General features: G+C 44.0%; 1 protein-coding gene across 1 annotated transcript in view; it reads left to right on the forward strand.

The window, feature by feature from the left end:
- Nucleotides 1–13380: 13380 nt before the first annotated feature.
- GPC1 (glypican 1) overlaps nt 13381–26920 on the forward strand; it is a 225707-nt gene continuing 212167 nt past the window's right edge. The window contains exon 1 of the mRNA XM_076341600.1: nt 13381–13612. Within this exon, the coding sequence (XP_076197715.1) occupies nt 13456–13612 (157 nt within the window). The 5' untranslated portion in view covers nt 13381–13455. The remainder of the gene's footprint in view (nt 13613–26920) is intronic.

The raw sequence follows: 26920 nt of genomic DNA on the forward strand, positions 1-26920 counted from the left end.
GTCTCGCTGAGTTCAGCTGGCATTAACAGCTCCAAATACCTTGCAAGAGTAAGCACTTGGCATATAAGGCAAGTGAGACAATCAGCATTTTAGGCATGTCAGGATGTGATCATGCTTGTTTTAATTCACTCTCCAATAGGCTTTCTTGCAGAAAAACAGCTCTTGCACTTAATAAAGTCCATGCCTTCAACCAAAAGGCAGCAAGTGTAATTACTGACTGTTTATGAGCAGGCTTTTGCATGAGAGAGTTATCTTTTGCTTTAGCTACGTTTGTAACCTATTAAATTTTAGATGACTCAAATAAGATTTTCTTTCTTGTTCATGTAAAAATGTGCACCATCAGTTTCATGCAGGTAATTGCATTATCTAAAAATATGGCTTCTTCACACATTTTAGAACAGAGGTGCACTTTTAATGCCAGGTTAGCATCACAGTGTGTGTGTTTGCATACATTTATGTATGTGTGTACATATAACAGAAGTTTTATGAGGGTTAGTGGACCACGCTGACCACAGGTTGAGCGTTACAGTATTTTGGAGGTTGTGCCCCACCATAACAATGGGGAATGGGGATTGCAGTCAGTCCGTTAATGTGGCTTTCGCACGTTATCTGCTGATGAAATGTGAACGATACAATATTGATAGAGAAGGAGGAAAGGGATGACCATCTGAAATGAAAACGCCAGGAGACATAACTATTTTACCCCAAATCACATAATTTGTCCCTACAACAAGCATGTTGTGTCGGACAACACGGAAGTGTTACACTGACATCCCACATGCCATTTCTTTCCATGGAAGCATTAACATTGTTAGCAATAGACCCCTGCGATCAGTGAAAAATGTATTGAGTTTAATTCTCCTTGGCACTGAAGAATCATTTGTATTGCCCCACCATGGCAAGTCTCTGCTAGCAACCCTAGCTATGAGTAGAGAGCATTTTATTATTTATCATCTTTAAGCATGTTCTTCTCTGGAGAAGTGCTGCTTTTAATGATAGATTTTTGGTGATGTGAATGTAAAATACATCACAGTTTCTGGTATCTTTTTAATTTTATGGATGGCACAGCTTAAAACCAGGAACATCAAATAAAATAACTACTGCTGAGAGTGAATAAAAGTTGGCAGGTATGGCAGTTTAAAATAGCCCTATTTTCACCCTAAATATAGCCTGGTTTAATTGAAATCTAGTGGTAGCTATGAGACAGCTGCTATATCAAAGACCAGTGACAGCCTGCTGAGGTTGAAAGAATACAGGCTGCCTATGTCTCTGCTGAGATGAAGTGGCATCACAGAGAGCAGAGTAGCAGATAGATTGATGAAAAGTTAAGTTTTAAAATACTGATTTATAAAGCCCTTATGCAGTTTTATTTATAGTTTGTTTGTCTTTGTCCTCCTAATAAAATAGGTTTCTGCCTGAAACCAGAAGCGTGAGGCAGATCCTCAGTTGCTGTTAACTGCTTTAGTCCAGCTGGAAAGGAAGCCACAGATACAGTAAGTCAGGTGTCCCCACGGAAATTCTGCCTGTGTAGGAACAATAATGATAGAATTTCAACTTTTTCCATGAGAGAGTTTCTTACAAATGTTTCTTATTTCAGCTCCATGAGGTCAGCTTAAAATCACCAGTTTGCAAATGTCACATGGTTTAGGGGAGAACCCTCAGTACATTAAGGCACAATCCAATGTTGCATATGATAAACTAAGTGATCTAACATAGTGATGATGTTAGTACCCCACTGTGACAGGACCATATACAAAAAGACCAGAGATTTAATTCTAGGAAGGAGTTGTCTCCATTGTCACAGGTGAAAAGTGGACATTTCTCATTATCCTGCTGCTTTCAATATTCTGTAATTAACAAGTACTGCCTTTAATTTCCATGCTTTCTGGTTATTATTATTTTTTCAGCCTCATACAGTCTAAACCCTAAACTCTCAGACTTATCCTCCCTGGTAGCTATTGTCATTCTTTTTACTTTCTAGTACTTATTTAATATTTGCCATGTTCTTACTAAGGTAAGTCTGTACTTTCTCATTATATGAAATTAAAAGTCGATGAGCTTAGTTCCCAACCAAGTGGAGCTTTAGAAAGATATAGGGCACCTTCGTATCTGGATTTATTTTCTTTTGATTTTGATTCTTAGGAGAGCCCTTAAGACCTTCTATCAACCCTATCAATCAAATGAATTGATGAATCATTGAGTCAAAGCTACGGCTACAAGCAGTCCGGCATAGCAAGTTCTGAGGTGAGTTCCTGACTTGTTTGATTATTGCACACAAACAAAACCTCTTCAATGGCTGTGGGTCACTGCTGAGTGAATACAAAATAAGGCAAGTGAAAGCTCATCCACCTCAGTTTTTGTGATTGCTCTTAGGAAGATGTGAGTTCAGTTCCTCTTCTAAGCCTCGTGCTCCCTGGACTGGCAGGATCAGGAGGAGCATTAGAAAGGCAAAGCAATCTGCCTAAACAGGAGAAAGACCATCCTAACAGTAGCTCCTCTAGCTGAGTAAAGAACAAAACCAGCAGGCAGGGAAAGCAGGGAGGTTCATGGAGTATGGGAGAAGAGAAAGATAATATACAGTGTTATTGGAGGGTTTGCACAGACGTGCTAAGGAGTACCATCGTGATGGATGAATTGTGTTCTTATGAACTTCCTTGGATATCTGTAACTTGTGTTCTTTGCTGGCATCATTATATGTATGTCATACAAACAAATATCAATTTGGGAAGAGGAACTACACCAAAGACATTAAGATACCTCAGAGGCTTTTTTTGTATCCATTACTGCCCCAAATGTATTCCTAAGTATCACATCACACAAGCATAGTTCTCTCCTCTGGACTGCCATGAGAACTGAGACTGCCCAGCTGTTCACGCAAGGCTCCTTGCGCGCTGCAGGACCCGACAAAGAGGTAGGAGTCTGTCCTCAGCATTACCACACCACGCATGCAGGCTCCCTGGAGCTAAGCTGCTTCATCCTGGGAAACCAATGTGCTGCTGCTGAGGCACCTAAATGCACAAAGAGCCTCAATGGGAGTCACCTGAGTTCTTAATGCTGTTGTTTATGTAACTGTAACTTTAAATGGTTTCAGATAACCAGATTAGTAATTGAGACTCTGTAAAGTGTACATGAGAATGGGTCAGACCAAAAGGCTGCCTGTGACAACGGCCACTACTGGATTTACAGGGAAGAGCATATAGCAGTGCTTCCACACTGACACCCTCTGAGCTTCCAGCAATCTGTGCCTCAGGATCTCTCCAGCCAAGAGTGGTATCCGTGCTTAATAGCTATGTAAAATTCCCATTGATGTTAAGGGGAGTTTGTCTGAGAAAAGAGATGCCAGCCATTCCTACTGAGCTAACAAAGATAATTTTGCAGTTTTTCTCTGCATTTGGCTATCTCCAATTTTGCTTTTCATATACAAAAGCAACAGTTAAAAGGATGACATCAAAACTTCAAAATCCATATGAACAGAACACTTAATCAAAATCCATAAATGGAGAAAAAGAGTACTTTCTCTTGTGGGCTATGCTGCACCTCTTGAAGAGTGAAGAGTACATTTATTATGCTACTTTTTGGAGGGAAGGATTTTCAGCTCCTTCTCAATAGATAGTTTTGAACAGTTCATTTCACAAAACATTAGGAAGGAAAGATTTGGGGAAAATTGTATTTCTCTGCCTTAAAATTGAGTTATGGGCAGGGTGTTTGCCAGCTCATTTTTCTTGTTTGTGTGAAACAGACATTTGTGAGTTGTGAAAAATGAGCAATGGGAGGAGGGAGGAAATTGTCTAAGCCTACATAAAAAGGTTAGCTAGTATACTGGTATAATTTATAAGGACTTACAGACACTGCTGTGCTTTGATACCCAAGAAGGCCATTGTGGACACACTGCACGGTGTTTTCACCTTGTGACCCATCATGCCAGTGGCAGCCATAGATGGGTGAACTTTTGTCTGCCTTGAGGACATGGGAGCAACAGCAGCTGTTAAGTGAACAACTCTAAATTCTGATACTAGCTTTTGTAATTGAGCTTGAGCTATCAGGCTGACGCTAGTAACATAGATGTTAGTGACACAGACTCTCTAACAGAGCCCCTAGCACGTATGAGTACTTACGGGCCCTCTGCAGGGTCAGCAGCATACTCATTCACGTAGTGGAGGACCATAGGAGTGAAAACGGAGATCTTTTAGAATTATTTTCATAATGGATGCTGCGTGGACTGGAATGGTTTGGGATTACTTTTTTTTCCAAACTCTTCATGCAAGTAACTAACTGAAATAACCCTGAAATATGGGGGGCCACTGTGAGAAGGACATGTAAAAAAGCCCTGAACTCTATTCTGACTTTCAATGAAATGAATTACAGCATTCTCCCTGGAAAACAAGTGAGTACCAGGCTGTGAACTGGTTTTGCAGCAGTGTGGTGCTTAAGCTGCCTACCGGGGTTAACCTGCAACAGGATGTCACAGTGGAAGGCAGGTTACAATTTTTTACAGGCAAGTACTTTCTCAACTTCTTAATCGAGGTGATTGTGTGTTTGTATGTCGAGAGAGTCAGGAGAGAGTCTCCTGTTTCCACCAGGCTGCAGCTAGGAAGGACAGGCAGTCAGAGATTGCAGATAGCGCTCTCCTCTGACACTGGATCAGTCTCTTTCTAAGCAGAGAACTCTATGGATACACTGGTATCCAGTACAAGTCCTCACTTGGTTAAGCAAATGCATGCAGTTTCTAATAGTGATTTTGATTATGCCCCAAAAGTAAATTCTTCTTGCTGGTCAGTAAGCTTTACAGGTGCATTATACTTGGTTACCTTAGAGTTTATGAACCTTGTTAATGTGACACAAACGAGAGCCAAGAAAGCACAGAAATGAAGCATTTTATTATGAAAATTTGGGAGGACAGCAAGGCTAAAGTACAGTGCTTCATTATAGGAGCATGTCTTTATTTTCTTAAATTCTGAAGACATGAGCTACGAAAGAATAATTTCTTCTCTTATCAATTGCATGTTCCATTAGGAAACCACTTTGTCTTTTTCAGTTTGAGCAGCTATAGTTATGAAGGCACTCGGTGCCTAATTGCTTTGGTTTAATAACAAATTCTCATACTAAAGATATATGGTTTATATATATTGCATCAACAAATAATATTTGTTAGCTGCTGCTGCACTGGAGGGAAGAGGGAACACAGCACATTAGGCCTCTTCTGTTTTTGCAAATCCATTTCTAAATCCAACGTTAACATTTTCAGGTTCCTTTATAAAGGAAAAGATGCTCTGTTTCATTTGAAATCTGAAAGATAGTCTCCATCAGACTGTAATTATTTTTATATACACCTAATATTGGGTAGAAACTAATAAAGTCCTCTTTTGGGGAAAAAAAAAGAATACTTTGTGGGTTAGCAGTCACTGAATGACTCAAAGCCAGAAAATCTGGCTCTGATTTTAGTCTCAAACCTGAACCTGTGTTAAAATCTGTTGAGGGTGCAAACATCAGTCTAGAGAACACTGTGGAAGTAAATTTATTATATTGTAAGCTTTTTTTTTTAATCTTTTCCTTTATCTCTGAGAGGGAAAAATCAGGAAAAATCAGGAGACTGGGAAAAGGAAAAGAACAGTGTGGATAGAGCAGAACACAACAGCCACAAATAATCCAATATTTCATAATTTAATTTCACACTCACTAGACTGCAGAGGCATTGCAAACTGTGGGGAGAATAATCTAAGAAGGGTGTTGGCTTGACAATGGCAACATCAGGGCTTAAAGAGGTCTGACAGCTTTCTAAAAGTAAATGTGTGTCCTTCCTTCTCCCTCTCTTTCTCTACTCAATACAGATTAAAGTGATCTCTGGAGATAAACTCTACTGAACCCCCCCCAAGTAGTTCTGCAGCGTAGTTTTTATTTGTACAGTATGTGAAAGAAGAGTTCAGATTAAATTCCTGGCCTTTCAGAAAAGTTTGTCTGTTCCTTAAAAAAAGAAACAAAAAGAAAAAAGGCTATTTTATTTTAAAGCCGGAGCCTCTTTCATGGTCCCATGATCTCATGAGTTCTTTGGCTGGCCTGTGACCTTTCAACCTTGCACTACATGTTTCTTTTCTAAATTAGCCAGTGTTGAGACATCAATGGGGGAATATCAATGTTATTATAAAAGGCATCATTCTTTCCCAAAAATGTCAGTGTGAGTGAGTCATTGCACCTAACTGCATAGCTTTTGTAAGGCAGCAAGGAAGATTTGAAAGTGTGATCCAGGGTCCCTCAGTCCACCAACTTCTATTTAAAATGCTTTAAAAAGCAATGTCCCTGGCATCTGCTACAATAGAGGCAAAGGAGCTAAGCTTTGCTCCTTTAGCCACAGAAGAAAAGTCCTGCCTAAGGCAAAACTATATATGTGATATAAAGATACATAGCTATTACAAACAATTTATTTTCAAGGCTATGCTCAAAAGTAGCACTGTAAAAACAAACCAACCAACAAACAGAAAAACCTTAAAGAACTAAGTGTCCTGGTGAGTTCTATAATTTCTAACACCCAGTGTCTCTGCATCTCCTTGTATTCATGCTCTCTGGTTTCTAGGAGGTTGAGGAAATGAAATCAGATTGAGTGCTCTATTCTTGATCTTGAGAAGATGGGTGTTGTTGTCTGGTGTCTTGAAAAATCCAACACTGGATGTTTTTTGGTCCTGACCAAAGAAACAGTACTCAGAGAGACAGTAACATTACACGAGGATGTTGGATTATAAGGGTGCTGAATCCTCAGCCAGGATAAACTGGTGTACCTTCACTGGCATCACACTATCTTCTGAGGGCTTGGCCTTTGAGCACCTTTAAAGTTATGTAGCCATAGTGGATTCACACACTGTCTTTTTGTTGCAAAATGCATAGATCTTAAAATGAAAAACATGCTGGACCAAATCCATTCCAGCTGTAACTCTACTCATGTGGACAGTTACATCAGAAGTGAAGCTGGCACACATCAAAAAATGTGTGTCACCTAGTAATTATCTTACTAATAACGCAGAGAAAAAGGCACGGGAAGGATGCATTTCCAAACTCGAAGTCAGGTTTTCTCCTCTGTGTGTGATAGGCTGCTGAACATTTGCTGTTAGCTATCCCGCCAGCTAGCTGGTGTTTAACCCTACTTTACCTGCACCTCTGGCTGACACCCGCTCACCACTGGGTATTTTCTTTAGCACAGACAAAGCCTGGAGTGTGAGAGCCTCTGCTCACAACTAAAGGCATTCGGTGCTTTTCAGTACAATGTTGTCAGTGTTTCCTCATAGTCAGTTTCTCCAGAAAAACAGGTTATGTTGTACCTAACTGGATGTGAGGGAAAAATAAATACTTGAGCAGAACATAAGATAATTGTATTAATTCATCTAAGTGCTTTAGTCTGTAGTGTTTAATGTAGCAACAGCTGAGGATAAAGTGTCAGCTGAGACATTCCATTAGCATTGCCAGATGCCTGTATTGTGACTCCACACGTTTCTTTCTTCATGGCTATAAGTTTTTTTCTCACAGAAGTCTATGAGATGTCTGTCCCAGTTCTACGTGCCTTGGACCAATGCTCAGGAATGTGCTGTTGAACTAGCGTTCATAGGAACAGAGTATGTTCCTATGGGCATTTTTCTTAAGCCAATGCCCAGAGACTGATGACAGTGAGAATGAGGGGAGACTTATACTTGAAAAATCCCTTTCAAAAACAGTCTACTTCTGGATATAACCTCTTGAATGATAAGAGGAAGTCATCCGATTGCAACTTTTGGAGGAAGTGGGAGAAATCTTCTACATATCACTGTAGTGGCATGCTGAAATAACACATTTCTAACCTAGTAATCCTGGGCCCAATTTTGAGCCATTTCATACTACCGAACTAAGTTCTGCTTATCAAACATAAAACAGATTCAGTGCCGTGTCCATATTCTTTGTTCACTGCTGCATATGTTTTGGGGAGCTGGGAGCAGGAAAAGCTTTATTGAAAGTCATGTCCAGAAAGGATGAAATGTACTTCCTGGGGCAGACCCAATTAGCAGCAGTTTCTCTAATGAGTTGATGGCATTTATTTATTTTTTGGCCTTTAAGACCTCTTTCTACTGGGAAGTCTCTGACTCATATGTAATACAAGTACAGTCCTGCAGAGTGGAGTCATTTGTAAGAGGTCATTAAAGCAATACATTCCTTTAAGTCACTCCTGTAAAATTGGGTTGTTCAATTCAAAATACAGCACAGAGTGGCAATTACCTGTGTTAGCCAGATTCTCTGTCTGAAATTACTTAGTTGTTCATAATCTCCCTCTGCAGAGTACTAGCCACACACGGGAATTAAGCATTGCATTTAAAGGGAACTGGTCTGTTCCACTGAAGGGTTGAACGGCAGGTTGGCCAAGCCTTAGCATACACTCTTTTCCTCAGCAGCCAGAATTGTGATCGTCCTTGCCTTGGGACAAATCTGGCTCCCTCAAGACCTGGGAAGGATACATGTATTGAACAATATTTTTGATTAATTAATCTGGACACACAAACCCAACAAGTCTTAGCATTTCAGTAAGGCAAACGGCTTCTTACGAAGTCAACTGAGATCAAGCTGGATTTGTCAGTTGTACATAGATGTCCCAGCCATTCAAAGGGACTGATCTGATGTTTTTGGTGACCAAAACAACCAGACACTCACTTCCTGCGCATGTCAGAAAAGCTTCACAGGGGAATGTGTGCAGAGGGGAGGAGGAGCTGCCAGATTTCTAATGAAGGAAGATCCAGTGAAGAAGTAAGCAGCCATAGATAGCAAGGTGTAATCTAGTAAATCCTCTGAATAACTTAATTAGATTTGATTCAGCAAAACACACGTCCAGCTTCTGCTGAACACCAGCAAATGTTGGGGGTGCAGGGAGCAGGGGGAGAGCTTTCATGAATTCTGTAGGAGACAGATACAGCAGAGATTAAAAGAGACCAGGAGAAAAGGTACTGAGATACTCCTAGTTTGATGAAGATTTTTAATCTGAAGGTGCCAAATTTTCTGATGTTTCTGCAGAATCAAAAGTAGCAGAAAACTGGCTAGGGGAAAGGTGCCAAGGGTTTCATTACATGACATTGGTGAGAGGGAGGAAGTTGTAGCCCACTTAGGGTTTGCCCATCTCCTTTCCCTCCCCACTCCCCATTCTGTGCGAGCTCTGTACTTGATGCATAATGAAAAAGGTAGAAACACCACTGAATTCAAGTGGGAATTCTATTCTTTTTATGTGGCATACAATGCAATTTGATAAGGTTATCTGGTTTTTTTGCTGTCAGACTCCAGGTTGCTGTAACTCAGCATAGGTCCATTTTGGAACCAGCTGGAGGTCTGGTGGGCATAATTGCATTGCTGCCTGTACAATTCTTGATTTGTGTCAATATGAAAAAGAGAGGCATGTCCACTGCATTGCGAAACTTTTGGAAAGCACTAGAGAAACAAGACATCCCTGTGAAAGGCGAGGTTGCACAAAGCCTCTGTTCACTTTTTTTTTTTTTTGAAGGGTAGCTTTCCCCACTTGTGCCAGATGATTTGGCTCTTCTTCATCATTCTTGCTTCTTCATAATGCTTGGATCAGCTTTTCAGTGGGCAGCGCTTTTTGTCAGGACTGTCAAGAGGTGATCTCCACAGCAGGATGGATTTTCTGTCTTCCTTTGACTGTCTTGCTGGCTGGCTGTGTGCTTTTCTCCTCCTCTGCATTTTGTGTACTCATCTTGTGTTTTACTGTGCTTTTTCTTATCTTTCCCAGTTCTAGCTCTTTCTGCCCATCGTTGGACAATCTTTTGTTCACTTTTTGCCAAGCTCCATTCTTTTAACTGAGAATGTTCAGAAAGTGGATCTGGTCCTCAAATACACATAGAAGACATCAAATTTATAATGCATGCCAAAAATACATTTTCATCATGACACTTTGAAGACGTTTATTTCAATTTGCTTAAAATGTACGTAGCCCAAACCCTGGGTGTGCATACAAGCTTTATCAGCGAAATGAGTAGACGTGCCTCATAATTTAAGATTTGTTTGCTCAGGATTGGAACCTGTATAGACTTGCAGATAGCTTCTCTGTTGAAGAGCTTGTATCAGCTTGGATTTATTTTTAATTTGTCTACCTAGAAGCTTCTCATTATGATAGTATGTGAGCATCTCACAGGCAGGTGGTCACATAAGAAGCGCTCTTATCCCTATTTAGGAGGTAAGTGACATGATGATGGTCACTTAATCACAGAGTTTTTGGCGGAGCTTATACCTCCAGTTCTAGCCCCTGAAATGGGCTTGGGAGCTCGCAGTGTGATCTGTGCTGGCAGTTGGCAGCCTAGTGTTTCACCATGGGAATAGCAGAGTGCATGTGAATATGCAGAGTGCGTGCTGCTGTCTCTCAGGATTTTATCAGGAATGACATGACTTTAGCTCCCGCCACAGGCACTGCTGTCACCCAGCTTGGGGAAGTGAGATGTATATGAAGAAGGGAAATACTTCTGTCTCTGAAATGATCTATAGCTCAAGGGATGGTTCACAAGGCCAAAACCCAAGGGTTTCGGTCCCAGTTCTTTCTCTGTCAGCAGTCAGTATTTCAGTGCGCTTCAGCAGCTGTATGATTGCGGAGGGCTTCATGCTGCAACCTTGGGGTGCAGCCATAGCTCACAGAGACCTTTCCCAAGGTCACTTCAGGCAGAGCTGGAAGCAAGCCCTCGATATACAACAGCAGCAAGTATCCAACCCCAGACTTTGAGAAAGAAAAGAGAAAATTAGGTACTACTTTGGTCCCCTGTGTCATCCTGAGTCATTCTGGAGCATCCAGACCAGATAAGAGGTTTATGACTCTGCCTTTCTTCTCTATCAAGTACTTTGTCTCTTTGGAGTTTGCATTCCTAGAGTTCATTCCCCTCAACAGACCCAAGTGAGAGCGTTGTTAACTGGGTGTCTGTAAGTATTTGATTTTCCCTCTAGTACCAGGAGGAAGAACCAAGATCCTGGTGTTCCTGTAGTCCTGGCAATATATATTCTTGTATGGATTCCTCTGGTGCTTGTTTTCTGCTGTTATTGTAGTTGGATTAGTTAGATGAGATCTCTGACATAGGTCTCCAAGTGGTATGTTCAAAACCTGGGGTGGGGAAAGGGTTATGGCTATAAAATTAGAATACCCAAGAGTAAGGGCTGAAACAACCTTGTGCCACACCACATACTTGGTAACCTGTTATGTGTGTGGTACTCTTGCATTTACAAAAGAGATCCTTTTTAAAAACAAGGTGGGTCAGACTTTACATCATCCATGGCAATTTTTTTCCCCCATATTTCCAGGAACAAGACCCATTTCCATGCTCCAGAAAGCCTGCAAAGCGACCTCCAAGCTGAGGTGTACCAAGTTTTGGGAAATCTACAAGCCTTGGGTTTCTAACCTCTGCATCACTGAGAGATGCAGCAAGAGACCAAAAGGCACAACGTAAAAGAATTAAGATTTGGGGTGTATGGGGTGTATCTGACTCATAGTTTTTAACTTTTGGTGACAATGGTGTGTTACCTTAGCCATGATCTTCATTATAAAAGTCTCCCTGTCTTTGCAATTAGACCCTCTTAATCTGCTCTGTCGTATCTCATAGATAATTTAATTAGGAAGATTTCACGGGAAATCATTAGGCGATTTCATAGGAAAGCAACAACTTTTCTCTTCCCTACTGCCATCCTTCCCCTCCGTGGGGCTATTACTTTGCTGTCACTTACTTCTCCCTTACCCATTCCTCAGGAGAACAAGCAGTTCTGAAGTAGCAAGATGAATGACCCAACTTTCCCATGTATTTTTGCATGTCAGTGACTAGTCCAAAAGGTACAATCTCTGATAGATTTTGCTGGGGTTTTGGGGGGGACCGTGGTGGTGGTGGGGTGTCTGTGTTGGGGTTTGTGATGTCTAGTAAGGTGTAAGCTCACACAAGTGCTTTGGCTGAGGCACAGGCAGATTCCCTCTCCTTTTTCCATAGAAAACAACTGCTCTCAGAAGACTGGGAGGTCTATCTTTGGGTCCTCTATCCATTGTGAAACGCGTTAGATACTGGCCAAAAGCCTGAGAGCTCATCTGGGGGGAAACACACGGGCATTACGTTGGCACACAGGTGATCACAGATGCCTCAGTTCTGTGGGAAGCAGTCTAAAACACGGCTGGCAGAGCTGCAGAGCAGCAGTTTCAGGAGCTGGCAGGCTGCTGTAGGAACTAAACTCCAAAGCAGAGAATCTGTAGTTGAAAATTGCCTCTCTTCCCACATTTGCTCTTAGCCTCCCCAGGACCTTGCTGGGATTCCCAGGCTCTCAATTAAGATGCTTTCTACTCACCGCTCTGGCTAAGTGTTTTATAAGTTTAAGTCTTCTGTGTGGTTGTTTTCCCACCGAATTCGGGGAAACTCGGGGTCTTCAGGTTAAGCACCTGGACCACGACGCAAAGATGGGTTTAATGCCCGTTTTCGCTGCGTCCTTCCCGAAGGACGGCGTGCGACCCCCCGAGCGCCCCAGCTGTCGGTGCTCCAAGGCTAGTTTGAAGCCTGCCCGGGAAGGGGCTGTCCGCGGTGCCGCCGCAGCCGGGACCTCCCGTCGCAGAGGCGGGGTAGCGGTGCTCCTCGCCCCCGGGCTGCTCTCGGGGCCGGGCCGGGCCGGACCTCCCCGTCCGAGCCGCACCGCGGGGGGACCCGCTCTGCCCTGCGGCGCCCGCACTTGTGCCGCCCTCGGTTCGGCGCGGGGCAGGGCCGGGCCGGGCCGGCGGGCGGCGGCGCTCGGCGCTGCGCAGCGCCCGCGGCGGGGGCGCAGGGCGGTGGCGGGGGCGGAGCCGGGGCCCGGGGCAGGGGGCTGCGCCCTGCGCGGGATTGGCGCCGGGCGGCGTGATGCCACGTCCGGCGGGGGAAGCCCTGCCTCGCTCGGGAGCCTCCCCCGCCGCCCGGCTCGGCGCGCAGGTGGAGCGGTGCCGGCGCACGCACGGACCGACCCGCCGAGCCCAGCCCAGCCCAGCCCAGCCCAGCCCAGCCGAGCCACGACGCGGGAGCAGCGCCGCTCCCCGCTCCGCTCCCCGCTCCGCCCGGCCCGGCGGCGCCGCCGCAGTCGGCAGCATCGCGGCGGGACTGCCCGGGGATGCAGCCGTGCTAAGAACAAAAGCCCTCTACGCGGTCACGCTCCGGGGCTTTAAAGCGGCCCGGCCCGGCTTGGCCAAACTTGGATCTCTGTCCCCTCCGCCGAGCCGCGGCGGCGTTCGGATTGAACTCCCCGGCGCCTTCCCCGCGGGCAGCGGCAGCGCCTGCGACCCGGGGTTCCCCCGCCTGCCGCCCTCGCCCGCTGCGCGCCGTCCCGCCGGGGCTGCCCGGGGAGGGGGGCCGCACCCCGCGCCGCCCGGCACCGCGCCGCCCCGGGGATCCCGGCCGCCTCCCCGCCGCGGGACCTTGGCTTTGCCCTTCGCACGGCAGGTGGCGGGGCCAGCGGAGAAGGATGCGTTTCTTCCCGTGGGGATTTTGGCTGCTGTGTGTCGCCTCCGCCCCGGCTCGCGGTGACAGCGGCAGCAAGGCGAGGAGCTGCGCCGAGGTCCGGCAGCTGTATGGGGCTAAGGGCTTCAGCCTCAGCGGCGTGCCCCAGGCCGAGATCTCCGGTGAGTCCCGCGGAGCGCGGCAGGGCGGTGGGGAGGCGGCCGAAAGTGCGGTCCCCCGGGCCGGAGCAGCCCGCGGGGCCGCTGCGATCTGGGGTTTCCCCGGGCTCGGGGCGGGGGGTGCGCCCGCGACCCGCCGCTGGAGTTTGTCTCGGGTCGTGGGCGGCGAGAAGTCGGACCGGAGAGATTTCCCCGAGGGCCGGGTACCCCCTCTCCCCTCGCAGCACCCCTCGTAGCCACTGCCCGGGCTGGAAAGGGTCTCGCTCCATCGGTGGCGATGCGAACGAAGCTGTGAGAGAGGGGGTGATCGCACCAAGTGTTCAGTGGTGGCTTTCTTTTTTTCCCATTGTCTCGTTTCTTCTGTTTTGAGTACAATTGAAACGGCTTCAAGGTTTTGGTTCAGAAATCAGGATAATCGGACTGTAATGGGTTTTGGTGTCGGAGCTGGAAAATGCCACAAGGTTATGAGAGAGAAGAATTGATTTTTTTTTTAATCTTCTTTTGGATGGGAAACAAGCCTGTAAATGGCATTTGTCAGTTGTTAAAAATGAAGCAGGAGTAAAATGACCCCATGTAAAGTGTAGAGGAAACCTGAGCAACCTACGTCGGAGCGTGTCCTCTTGCCTTCATTCTGGTTTTGGACAAATCTTGGTTGATTTCCTGCTCTCTGCAGAAAACCACTGAAATACCAAAGAATATTCAGGATCTGGTTTATGTTGGGTTGGTTTTTTTTTTTTTTTCTTTTTCTTTTTTCCTGAAAGCTTGGGGGAAATATGCTGAGGTATTGTATTTTTTTTTTAATTCTCGTCTAAGTTTTGATACACCAACTTGTGACCCGTATCTGAGAGCTTTCTCCTCACTTGTGGGAGCTTCCTCCTTCAGACAAAGCATAAAACATGCAGGCGTACGTGCCAAAGCCGACCTACAGGGACATCCCAGTAAAATTGCAGTTTGTAGTTCATATCTAAGCTACAGAATGCCTTACGTTGAATATTTCATTCTGTAGTTTTCCAAGGAAATCAATTCAATATCTGACCCATGAATGGAAAAGGCTGAACCATATAAATGTCTCATAAATGTGAACAAATTAATACTTTCTTTGTCAAGTTGCAACCAAGAGTAAATTTCCAAAATAAAATGAGCAATCCTTGAAGTTAAACAGTGGGGAATTTCAAAATCATTTGAACATCACTATTAATAGAATAGTAATTCAGCTGAGCAAGAAAGTGGCTTTTTATAAATTTGCATCTAATTATTACAAATGTGAATACATTAGCAGTCGTTTCAAGTGAAAAGTTCTTGGAAGACTAAATGCTTACAAATACTTGTGGAGATGGCTACAGCATTGTTTGCAAGGGTAGTACTACAGGGGCAGTCATTCAGGATCGCGTGAACTGCAGTTACAAGTATCACATATCGCACATTAGCAGCGAGTAAAGCGTCTTGTGCCTACACGTCATTGAGATTCAAGAAGTGACAGAGGACATGAAGATTTCTAGGAATCAGGAGTTTTGTTGCCTGCTGTTTGTTGCTACGAGTGTGTACGCTGGCAGTCTTAAGCAACAGTAGTTAAAATTATAGTATCAAACTGAGCATCTCTGGCTATTACTGTAAACTCTGTAGATAAATGCTATAAAAACTTGAGGAATACCGCATGCAAAGTAACCTGAAGCAGTGCTTGGGGGAGGAACGTTCCACACATAAACCTGCTGCTGATACTATTAGCCTGGTATTTAAAACAGCTAACGGACTTAATGATTTTCATTGGTAATTATCATGCGTACCTTCTGACTGATATATATTCAGGAATGCCCATTTCTATTGCTGTAGTATGTACCTGGTACAGTTAAAACATCGGTGTATGTTAATACTAATCTCAGAAATGTTCCTAATAAAGTGTAGTGTTGAGTATTTGTGTATGCTTTTTAGCAGTTGTGCAGGTTAGTGCAGAAGTTCATGGCAGTTTTGTTGTCTCCAAAAGGAAGAATCTCGAGACCCTCCTGCAGTATCCCCCCACGTAATAAGTACAGGATCATGCAGCTTATAATTCTATGTTTTATGAAAATATTCAGTCATCGCTTAAGGCTGGTTTCAACAGCTTTAGTTCAGCTTGCTGACCATGGGGTTGTAATTGGTATGTAGGGGGTCTTGTCAGGTTACACCTGATTGACACCTGTAAATGCCTACACATCAACAAATGACAACTTTTGTCCAAGTTAAAAAATGCTGATGAAGATGGTTCAGTGGTGGCTCTGGTTGGACCTGTGCTGAGGTTTCCTGATGGTGGCCTTCTCCATGTTGTCAGTGAAGTTCAAGATCTACTCCAAGAACCATGTTTTTGTCTTATTTCCGAGCCCTCCAGAGGCAAAAGCCCTTCACTTTCTCCCTCTCCAAGGGGATCTTGCTGTTCCTTCTCTTTCCATTGCTTGCCCTGAAGCAAAGGGGAACACTCATTTCTTAGCCCCACGGCCTTGTCGCTGAAGCAGTGCTGCCATGCTAGGCTGACCTTGCCCCTGTCTGCTTTGAACTGGCTCCAGGCACTGCTTGGTGTGTGTTGCCGTCACACCATCCTGGCACTAGGAGCCAAACCACACACTGCTTGCACCCCCAGAACTTGACTTCAAAAGGAGTTTAGTAAGCTTCCATGATGCAGGCTCTGACTTGGGCTGAGATGGCTGTGTTAATGTTGGTTTTAGAACGCTTATTGTATACTTTACACCTTCTAGTCTGTATTCTTTGTTATGATTTAAGAGGATTATGAGTAATATGAAGTCTCCACAGCTCAGCAGAAGGCAGTCCCTGTTTATGACGGTACAGATCAGTTAGAGAAGCAGTTGCACAGTTATTAGCTGGCTAATAGATAAGCATCTGATTCAGGGAAAGACTCTTGGCTTACCAGATTTCTCATGAACCACCTAGACAGGGGTTCCTGGTTTTTTTGCTAATGTTGTACAATGCCTTTAACATGTCTAAGTGCTTTAAATGTGTCGGGTACTGTTATTAAGTGTGTTTAGGGAATACGCAAGGTGTTATATCTCACTACTTTGAAGTCAATGGCAAAACTCCCAAACATGAAAGAAGCATCTGCTCGTATTAGTAATCCTGAGAGACGGATGTGCACCCAGAGTCTCTGGTGAAGATATGCCTAGAAGAAAGCTTCTAATGCTGGGGGAAATGCTGCCTACCCCTCGTGTTTGGGAAAGTTAAGACACTTGCTTCCGTAAGACATACTAACTTGAGCAAAGTTTTCCTGTGTGTTGGAGAGTGTTCCTCCTCACCGGCTGGATGACCCGCACCACTTTTCTGTGATTGCTACAAAATATGGTCAGTTTGAGATCTTCCAGTTCTTACGTTTCCTCTCAAGTCTTCTGGAGGTAGCAAGCCTCAGTTCCTACTATCTCACGTTCTTGCTACCCAGACACCATCACCCCATCACGGGTCCCCTACTCTGGTGACTGAGGGAGAGGGGCACCCTGCTCTAGGTGTACTTTGCCTATGCTAAGGACTGGTCTTCTTGGGCTTACAGTGTGGTTTGTGACAAAAGAGAGCAAGCCTATGGCAGAAAATATTGCACTTTGGGGCGGATATCCAACTTTCTCTGCTGACTTGATGGACTGGCTTAGGATTACTGATGTTGGATGGGTGACTGCTCCCCAGTGTCTTGAGCAGAGACAGTTCTATTATGTACTGGAGAAGACGTGAGAGGTGTGATTCGATGTGGATGTGCTTGGACCTTGCTCACTGTTTGGGCTAGGCTTTTGCTTTGGTTTGTTTATTCCCCAGATTAATCCTTCATAGACTTGGCTTGCTGCTGGGTTGAGCTTGTTGACACGGGCGATGGGTGTAACACAGCGAAAGAAGAGGGCACAGAATAAAGCCAGCTGGACTTTGCCAGACCATATTGCTGCTCATCCAGTCACATACCTCATGAGTATGCTTCCCTGGTTCCTTAGCTGAAAGGAGTCAGAACAATTTTTTAAATCTTTTGGTCCTTTTAGGCTGCATAATTAGGTTTGTGTAAGGAAAACATTGTCAAGTGTATGTGTTGGAGCCATTTGGAGGAGTGTTAGCTAAGTAGAGAACAGGTCTGGCTACAGGATGGGACTTGACAAGCCTCTTGGAGTATGAAGAAGGTAATGAAACCCAATATTGGAAGGCATTTTAACTTCTGGCAGTTGCAGTACAAAAGGCATAAATGCAAAGATGGGCAAACCTGCATCTGTGGTATGAAGAATAAAATCTGGGGCTCCTCCACTCCCAAGGAAAGTTCTTTACCCCTTAATTGAAAGGGGACACTGTTGCTCCAGCACTTCTTGAGGTTGTTGTTATATTTGGGTTGTAGTTACTCAAGACAGATGGGATTTCTCAAGTTTAGCTGCTATATGGTGAACTCCCGAATGCAATATCAACCCGTTTGCGCTAATGAATTTGTTAAGGGCAAATTGGAATGGCCTTTGTAGCCTGCTTGGTTTAGAGTGCTATTTCTGATAAGGCATAACACAGGGAATTGTGCCTTTTCCTCCATCTGGCAAGTATATTGGTGTGAATGTTAGAGGAGGCCATGCCTGAACTGTGTATCTCCATTTCTGTTTAACTTAAAATATACACAGAAATCTGCATATTTTACACTTTGTGATTGTTTTGTTAATTTGTGACTGCAGAATGTGTGCATACAAAAGCATTATGAAAATGAGATTTATGGAGAAAAATGGGCTCCCTCTAGCGGTTAGTTACGGGACCGAACTGGAGTCTCGGAGGAGCCTGTGTCTTTGCAGACCCAGTGCTTACCTAAGCTATGTCTGAAATCTGGAAAGCTTTATACTTAGATATTCTTTAGAGTTTTGTGGTGCTGACATTATTTTTAAGAGAATCTGCCTTTCTGTCACCATGATATGGATGACTAAGCTCTCACCACATAATTATCCTTATCAGCTGTGTCTGACAAAACTATTTCAACAGCTTCTTTTGTTGGTGAAGCAAAAGCGTGATATTTTCTTTTAAAAAAAAATTTGCATGCATGTATAGCTGGAGGTACCCACCACCACCACACTGCATGAAACTGTAGAGCTCACCTCAGCTCTCCTTTTTCTGTTCTTGCCCTGTAAGTGCCCTGCTTTGTTTAAGAACATGTCAGTCAGTCTCTGGATACGCCGGATGGGTTTGATAGGAGATGTGTGGCTTTTGGCAGGGATTGTGAAACAGTTGGTTTAATGTTCTATTACTTTCAGTACAATTGTCTCACATTGAGGGACCGGATAGATATATTCCTCTGGGTAATTTCAATAATTAAGTGTGCTTTGACTTAACCAAAGGCGGGGAGGGAGCTGCTAACTTGATTATCAAAAATATGTATTTAGAGCCAGAGGTTTTATTTTCCTCACAGGTTACAACAATGGTAATGGAAAACAGAGGGCACGGAGCACCTGCCCGTCAGCAGCAGCTGAACACAGGCTCTGCACCCTACCCACTGCTGCCCATCGGACTAGGGAGGGGGGATAAGTAGCATCTGTTTTTATTGCAGCATCAAATTGCATTAGGCATGGTATGGAAAGTGAAGGCAGGATAAAAGGATGGCCCCAGCCTCAGAGAGCTGTTGGTCTGAGCAATAATCCTGACCCTGCTGTCTGCAGTAGTCTCAGCACTGTGTGGCTGGGGCCAGTGCTGCAGTTTTGGTCTCCTGGCAGCAGCTCGGGTGTTCCCATTGCTTGTTTTGCGGGACTGTGGAAATGAGGAGCAGGGTAGGTGGGAGGGCGATTGGCAGGTGTCACTGGCGTAGGGGGAACTTTTGTATCTGCTTTCAGCATTCAGCTGGAAATACTGACCAGGAATTTCAGGGGAAAACCAGGGAAATAGACATCCCAATTCTGTGGAAATTCACAGGCTTCCTTGGGGGAAACAACTTTAATTTCTGTTTGCTGCCCTGACCCCTGCTGAACGCAACATATTTCTATATATTGGGTTTCTTTCTTTGTCCTGTGAGGTGCTTTTGTGTACATCTAGCAGGCAGGTAGCCTTAAGGAGGTGATAGCATCAAGACAGCATGCTGCTCTGGCATACGGTTGGCCCTGCCGGCTCTGCCTAACTTCTGTAACAGGGCATACGTTACCTCCAAATGTGATTGCTTGCTTTCCCGCAAGCAGGGAATCAGCAAGCAGTTTCCAAGGTGGTATGTGCACGTGTTGCTCCTGCTCGGAGAAGCAGTAACAAAAGCCCCTGCAGAGAGTTGTCTTCAGTGAGGCATCCTGTCCTGCAATGGCAGGGTGTCTCCTGCTGGAAGCGCAGCCAGCTCCCCACACTCGGTGTGCTATGCAGCTACTGCCTGTAACAGCAGGGCTTGGCTCTAACTACCTTTGATACATGCAAAGGTCCTCCCATATCCCCTTGAATGTTCTGCACTGCAGCAGGCGTGTAGCAAATGTGTACAGTCACCTTTTCAGTTTTTCCCATGGAAGAGCATCTCCTTAGTCAAGTGTTAATTCAAAAAGGAGTTGGATGCACTACTTCTGGTTGTATGACAGTAAAGCTGAGGAGGGCGCTTGGCGCTGATTTTCATCTGCCCCTTCTGAACTTTCTGCGTAGATTGAGTCTTTCTGAAAATCCTAAGCGAGTCCCTCCTTGTTTCCACCTGTGTAAGTTAGGTCAGAGTTGGGCCATAGTTTTCAATGCTTCTTCAAATACATACTACCAGGCACAGCTGTGAGAAGGAAGGAAGAGGTTCACTGGGCAGCTTGGTGAGGAGACACACCACCTGCTTGGGTGGTGGCCTGGATCAAGTCCGTACAGTCTCTCTTCATCTTTAAATCTCCCTGGAAAAAGTCACATTCTTGCTTTCCTGTCTGTGGAACAAGTATTGACAGTGTCTTCTGACAGCTGTGAGGATAACTCTGCCCCATTGTGATGGGGAGAGACCTAGAGAAGGGAGACCCTAAAGCTTGCAGGAACCCTCGTAGCAGTTGCTTGAAGATTATTTCATCATGTTTTGTAGTTTGTTTGCACAAAGTTGCTGTAGCTGCCGTTGCATTAGGACATTGCCCCTCAAAGTTACAAGAAAATAAAGTTCAAAACTCTGTGAAAGCAGAAAATTTCCTTTTTTTCCCCCTCTTACCCGTGAAGGACAGACTGCCCTCTCCTGTGATGTCTATATATCCTGACACTTTGTTGCCTAGAATGTGTTATATCCGTGACAGGTGAAAGCTGTCTTTAAGTAACATTTGATTCCCAGGGAATCGGGTTACCTCTGTTGCCAGATTGTTCTGCAAAAAATAATGATGCTTTAGACTGTAGACACTTAAAATGCTTGTCTATATGTGACAGAGCCGTGAGCTGGGTCAGTCACTTCTGCCCAGTAATGTGTTCCCATTTTACTTGGAATTCTTCAGATATGGAAAACTTTTTTTTTTTCTTACGGTTTGAATAAGCAGAGTGTGCTGTGACAGTTATTCACAACGCTCTCGCCCTGAGTTTTAAAAAATACATTAATCACAATTGTGTTGACTGTACAGAGATTATACAACTAATTTAATTTTTTGTGCCTTTTTGTATACAGTGCAGCATGAATCAAAAGTACAGAATTACCCAGCTGTTATAAACTTCTATACTAGCAACATGAGTAAAACAATTTTTTAAATTGCCATGCATTCTTCTGAAGTATTAAAAAAAGAAGAAAACAACAACAAAAAAGTTTTACTGTGGTTTCAGGGAGCAACACAATAGTACTTATCCAGACAGTCAATCTTTTATATGACTAAAATGCAAATACTCTATGACAAATAGTTTTGGCTTGCAAAGAATTGGTATTTTATAGGATTGTAAAACTATACTGTGTAATTTAGTTGGAGTGTTTCCACTAGTTTTACCCAAGTCTCTTGCCTTTTAGCTGGAGCAGACAGGCATATTTCTAAAATATGAATATGTTAGAAATTCTTTTTGTTGTGAATTTTGTTCATAAATAAAAATATAATAAAAGCACTGTCAGAAATTAAGATTAATTTTACTATTTTTAAGTACAGATAAAAAGAGGCTACTTCAGTCTTTTCTGCTCTCAGTTCATGTTGTTGCAGTAAAGTTTGCAGTGATTTGATTGTATAATTGATCCTGAAGTGAGACCAAGCGTAGCGTAAAGAGAATTTTGTATGAGTGGCAAAGCAGGGCGCTGCTGTATTAGCATCTCTTGTCTATTCCTGCCGTCTCCACAGATAAGCTGAATGGTGGAAATCGGGTGGTGTAATTACCATGTGGGTCTGGCAGGAGGGAGGTCTGGTCCTAGTCCCCATCTGGATGCAGATTTTCACCATGAAGCTGGAAAAGCCACTTCACTTTGCTCTTTTCAGCAGTTTCCTCTACTGTAAACACTAAATTGGAATGAGGGAGCTTGAATAACTCATGGGAAGTTTGGTTTATTAAACTCTAGTCCCTAGATGTAAGAGTACCTTAAAAGAGAGCAGTGGTCTTCTCCCCTGATGCAGTTGCTCGCTGTGCACAGCTGCATGAGTTTAAAACAGTTGTATAACCAGTTTAGATTTTACAAACATCTGTTTGGCTTTGTGACAGAATACCAAACAAGCCCTGCAAAAAAACCCCCTCTCGCTCCCCTTTCATTTGTGGGAGGTCTCATTGAGGCTTCCACGTTGAGGAGGCTGGTATTTTTATTAGAGAGGCTTTCTAAGGCCAAACCATAGCTGGAGACTCATCTGCTGTGAATTTGAGGAAGGGCTGCACAATAGTGGGAACCCGTGGGTAGAAGTCCCATTGATTCAGCCGCAGGCTCCCCGGGGCCTGTGCCCCATCCTGTCTGATGGTGGTAGATGTGGCAACGTCCCCACTGCTTGTGTTTTGGGGGGGTTGGTGCAGAGGAGAGATTGGGAAGTGCCTGGGGAGGTCAGAGAAGTGTTCCAATTTGCCTTTTACCTTTCATCTGCCACTAGCATGTTCCCTAAATGAATTTAAGCCCAGATAAGCAAAAAGTGATACCATGTTATATAAATATACGCGTGACTCTCTGTAACACATCAGGTAGTGGAGTCCCTGCATGGAGTGCAAGAGTAGGGAAACCCCCTTGTTCCCCAGGATTGTCCTCGGGTCAGCGGTCGGATACTACATTATATCTTCCCAGGTGAGTTTGTGCGTTTATCCTCTTTCTAGGCTTTGCATTAAGTTTATTTAGAACAGTGACTCTTGGACTCGCTGTGTCTCGGGAAGCTGTATTTGATTTTATTTGATCAGTTAATAATAAGCAATAACTTAATTATCTCTGCTACACGTTGACATTAGGGGCAGAAAAAATTTGGATGTGGAAAGTGTGGCTTAAATTATTCTGTGTGCTAGAGTTTATATGGGGTGATAATATGTGATACCACTTATTAGACACATTAATGCAAGGTGGTCAAAATTATGTTAGACGTGGAGGGTTGGAACTAGGTGTGGGAGAGTAAAGCAGAGTGCTGTAAATTGCCCTTTAGATTAGGTTTACCTGGCAAGTGTTTTACTTGACTAGTTACAGAGTATGAGAAGTGAGCCAAATTGTGCTAGAAAAGGACTTGTTTAGGTAACTGATGTCCAACCTCAGGCATGTGGTGCACTGGTGGCCTACTCTTTGCTTCTCTCTCAATGAAGTTTCACAGCCACTCCTTGCTGTGTTGACTGTCGCTCTCTACAACTACCTGAAAGGAGGTTGTAGTGAGGTGGGTGTCAGTCTCTTTTCCTAAGTAACAAGTGATAGGACGAGAGGAAATGGCTTCAAGTTGCGCCAGGGGAGGTTTAGATTGGACATGAGGAAAAATTTCTTCACTGAAAGGATTATCAAGCATTGGAACAGGCTGCCCAGGGAAGTGGTTGAGTCCCCATCCCTGGAGGTATTTAAGAGACGTGTACATGTGGCGCTTAGGGACATGGTTTAGTGGGACTTGGCAGTGCTAGGTTTACAGCTGAACTCAATGATCTTAAAGGTCTTTTCCAACCTAAATGATTCTATGATTCTATGACTTGTGGCAGGTCTGTTCTGTGCCCAAAATACAAACTCTTGCAGGTGCGTGGTGGATATATGCTGGGCTTGTGATGGATGAGAGCATTGTCTGGCCACGTGCCCTGTGTTCACAAACACACACACCTGTCATGCAACTGGATAAGTCATCTGTTGGGTATGTTGTGATACCTATACTTTGATGTAGCATGAACCTTTGCTCTCGCAGTGCATAAGGAATCATTGGTATGGCTTTAAATGTATCCATAAGTGGAGGAATGACTCATCCCAGTCCAAAGCCAGGGCTTCATTGCTTTACTTTCAGTGTTGGTATAAAGGTGACATTGGCATCCAGAACAATTTTGTGTTTGAAAGGGATGGAGCACACAGCTATAGCTTTTCAAAAAGCTGACTGCTGCTGTTGTATGAAATAACACCATAACAGAGGTTATGGTTTATTGCCAAGAAACTAGAAGCAACTCACTGGTTTATATATTTTTATATATATGTGTGTGTGCCTGTACGTGGGGTGGTAGCTCTGGAAAGGGAATTTTGACAAGCAGCTCTTGAGCCTGTGCTCTGGGAGATGTAGACTGGACCATTCTCGGCTTCGGCGGGAGGAGGGGATGTGGCTTGTTTTGGGCCTGCTTCTTCCTGGTGCTGCTGGTTCAGTCCCAGCTGTGGAGGGGCTGCTCCCATGGCAGCTTGCTTGTGCCGCTGTCCCTGTGGGATGAGATTTCCCTGTCTGAGCTCAGATGTGCAGCAACCTCCCAAGACGAAGGTGAGCAGTTACATATAGAGCCATGCCTGTTTCTTACACATAACTGGTTTGTCACATCCTGGACAGCAGCATGGAGGACAGTTTGTTTTGCCATATCCACGTGTACTGCGCTATTGAGTTGTGGGATCACTTAAAGCCCCAAATGTCTCCATGCCATGCAGATGCCTTTCATATCAGGATGGCTGCCTGTCTCTGAGTGGACTGATTTTGCTGCTCTGTAGCAAATGTTGATAGCACCTTTGCAGAACTAATTAAAATGAAATTTTCATTGGTAAATCTTCACAGGTGCCAGCAAATATAAATAAGCAAAGCTTAAGCTGTGACTTTGCTCTTGTTAAAATAAACAGAGAGCAAGTACTTTCTGACACAGGGCACATTTCAGTTGTAAACCAGGAAAGAAAGCCACTGTGTTTAAATGCAGTATCATTTCTCCTGCTATCCTGGATCAGCTGTCTGGGGGCTTGAATTTTGTCTTAATAAGCAGCACTGCTGCTACTGTTTGTGTTGCACTGAAGCAATCTCCTGTCACAGTCATAAATTAAATATTTTTCACTGTTACCAATATACTCTGTGACAGGGTTTAGGACTTAAATTCCTAAATATATCTGCTGATGTATGTGTACCCGGCAACATGGTGTCTTGTGTTATCTTGCTATCACTGATATATTTTGAGCATGTTATGTCACTCAGGCTGATCTGGCTATCCTTTTTGTCAGCTAGAGAAAAAGACATCTGAAATGCCCCTTTCCAGTATTCTTTATGGGAGCAGCGGTTGCTCTCAGAGCCTGGTGTGCCTGCGTGTGCTGAGACCCCTGCAACAGCAAACTTCCAGAAGTGGTGTGCAAAAACAATGTTTCTGTGGTTTTTTTTTGTAGACTGAGGGATGGAGGGTTTGTGTAGTTAAAATGCATAAAACCACAATAATTGATTAAAGAAAATTAACTATTTGCATGCTTTATTTAAAAAAAAAAAAGTGTGGAGTGCCTTATACCCTTCTGTTCAGTGATTGTGAGACTGCATCTGGAGCTTGATGTCTAATTTCAGGCTACCCTGTAAAGGAAAGGTATGGCTGTACTGGAATGAGTCTGGCACAGGCCACCAAGACGGTTAGGGTGCTAGAGTACGTGATGTACAAGGGGAAGCTGTGAAATCTGGGTTTGTTCAGCATTGAGAAGTAAAGTCTAGAAGAAAGAAGGTTAGGGGAGATCCCATTGGTGTCTGCAATTACTTAATGGGTGGGAACAGAGAAAACGGAGGTAGACTTGGGTGCACAGGGGCAGGATGGGAGGTGGTGGACACAAGTTGGAACTGGGGAGATTCTCATTTCATACGTGGAAAGACTTTTTCAACGTAAGTGATTGAACTCTGGAACAGGAGCCCAGAGAGGTGGTGGGATTTCCATCTCCGTCCTTGAAGATATTCAGGGCTTGAGTGGACAAGGTCCTGGGGCACCTGCTCTAGTTGGTCCTGCTTTGAGCGAGGGGTTGAACTAGATGGCTCCAGAAGACCTTTTGGCTTAAATTATTCTGTGGTTCTGTGCAAATGCTGCAATTGTGCCATACACAGACAAATCAGGAGTATGTGTAGGTAAAGCTCTTTCGTTAATGAAGTCTTCAGAGGAGGAGGGGTGAAAGGAAATCCTTCCAGTACTGCCATGTAATGTTTTTATTTTTTGAACTTATTTATTAGTTTATGAAATATGACATATAGTGAAATCAAAGAGGAGAAGCAAAGTTCTCCTACGTGAGTAAAAACCTGTGCTGGTGCTCCAGAGATCAGAGTTCAATTTTCTGCTCTGGCACATGTGTCTGGCATGACCTTGGGCAAGTTACTTAATCTGTCTGTATCTCCAATCCCCATCTGTGCATTACTGTCTTTAAATTATAATATCTTGTTTTTGTAATTTGTCTTTAAAGTCTTGGAGTACTAAGTCTCACTATTTCTCTATATTTCATTGTATAGTACTTAGCACAATGGGACCATAAATCTTCATCAGTCCCGTGATACATGAATAATAAACAGTAACGGCATAATTTAGGGCCGCATTCTGCCTCTGTTTTCATGATGTATAAAGATGGGGGGGGTTGTTGATTAAAATGCTGTGCTGTTCAACCTAATGAAGATACATGGGCCTTACTGAACAGATTTTTACGAGCCTGTTGTTGACTCTTCTGGTTTGTTGGGGTTTTATTTTGTTTCATCATTACTCATTGATTGTAGGTATCTAAACAATTTGCTTGGCAGATCAGGGAATAATAAGTTCCTTTAATCTGTATCTCTTTCAGTTTAATTATTGTTAATTCATTACTTAGTGTTTAGTTCAATGGATAATGAACTCTGTTCACTGTGCGGTGGAAAAGAGTTGGACTACAGAGAGAGAACTGGATTCTCTGGTTCTTTTGAAGATACAAACCAAAATTGCAGAGTCACTGAACATTTAACTTTAGGTTAGATTGAAGGTTACCAGTAGGCATACCGCTGTTACCTTTGCAGGCTTGAATATAGGTTAACATTATTTTGGTTGTTTCCATGCCTGGCATTGCATTACATTTGTTGCTTTATTTTTACACAG

Source organism: Aptenodytes patagonicus, chromosome 6 (genome assembly GCF_965638725.1).
Source record: "Aptenodytes patagonicus chromosome 6, bAptPat1.pri.cur, whole genome shotgun sequence".
Taxonomy (NCBI): domain Eukaryota; kingdom Metazoa; phylum Chordata; class Aves; order Sphenisciformes; family Spheniscidae; genus Aptenodytes; species Aptenodytes patagonicus.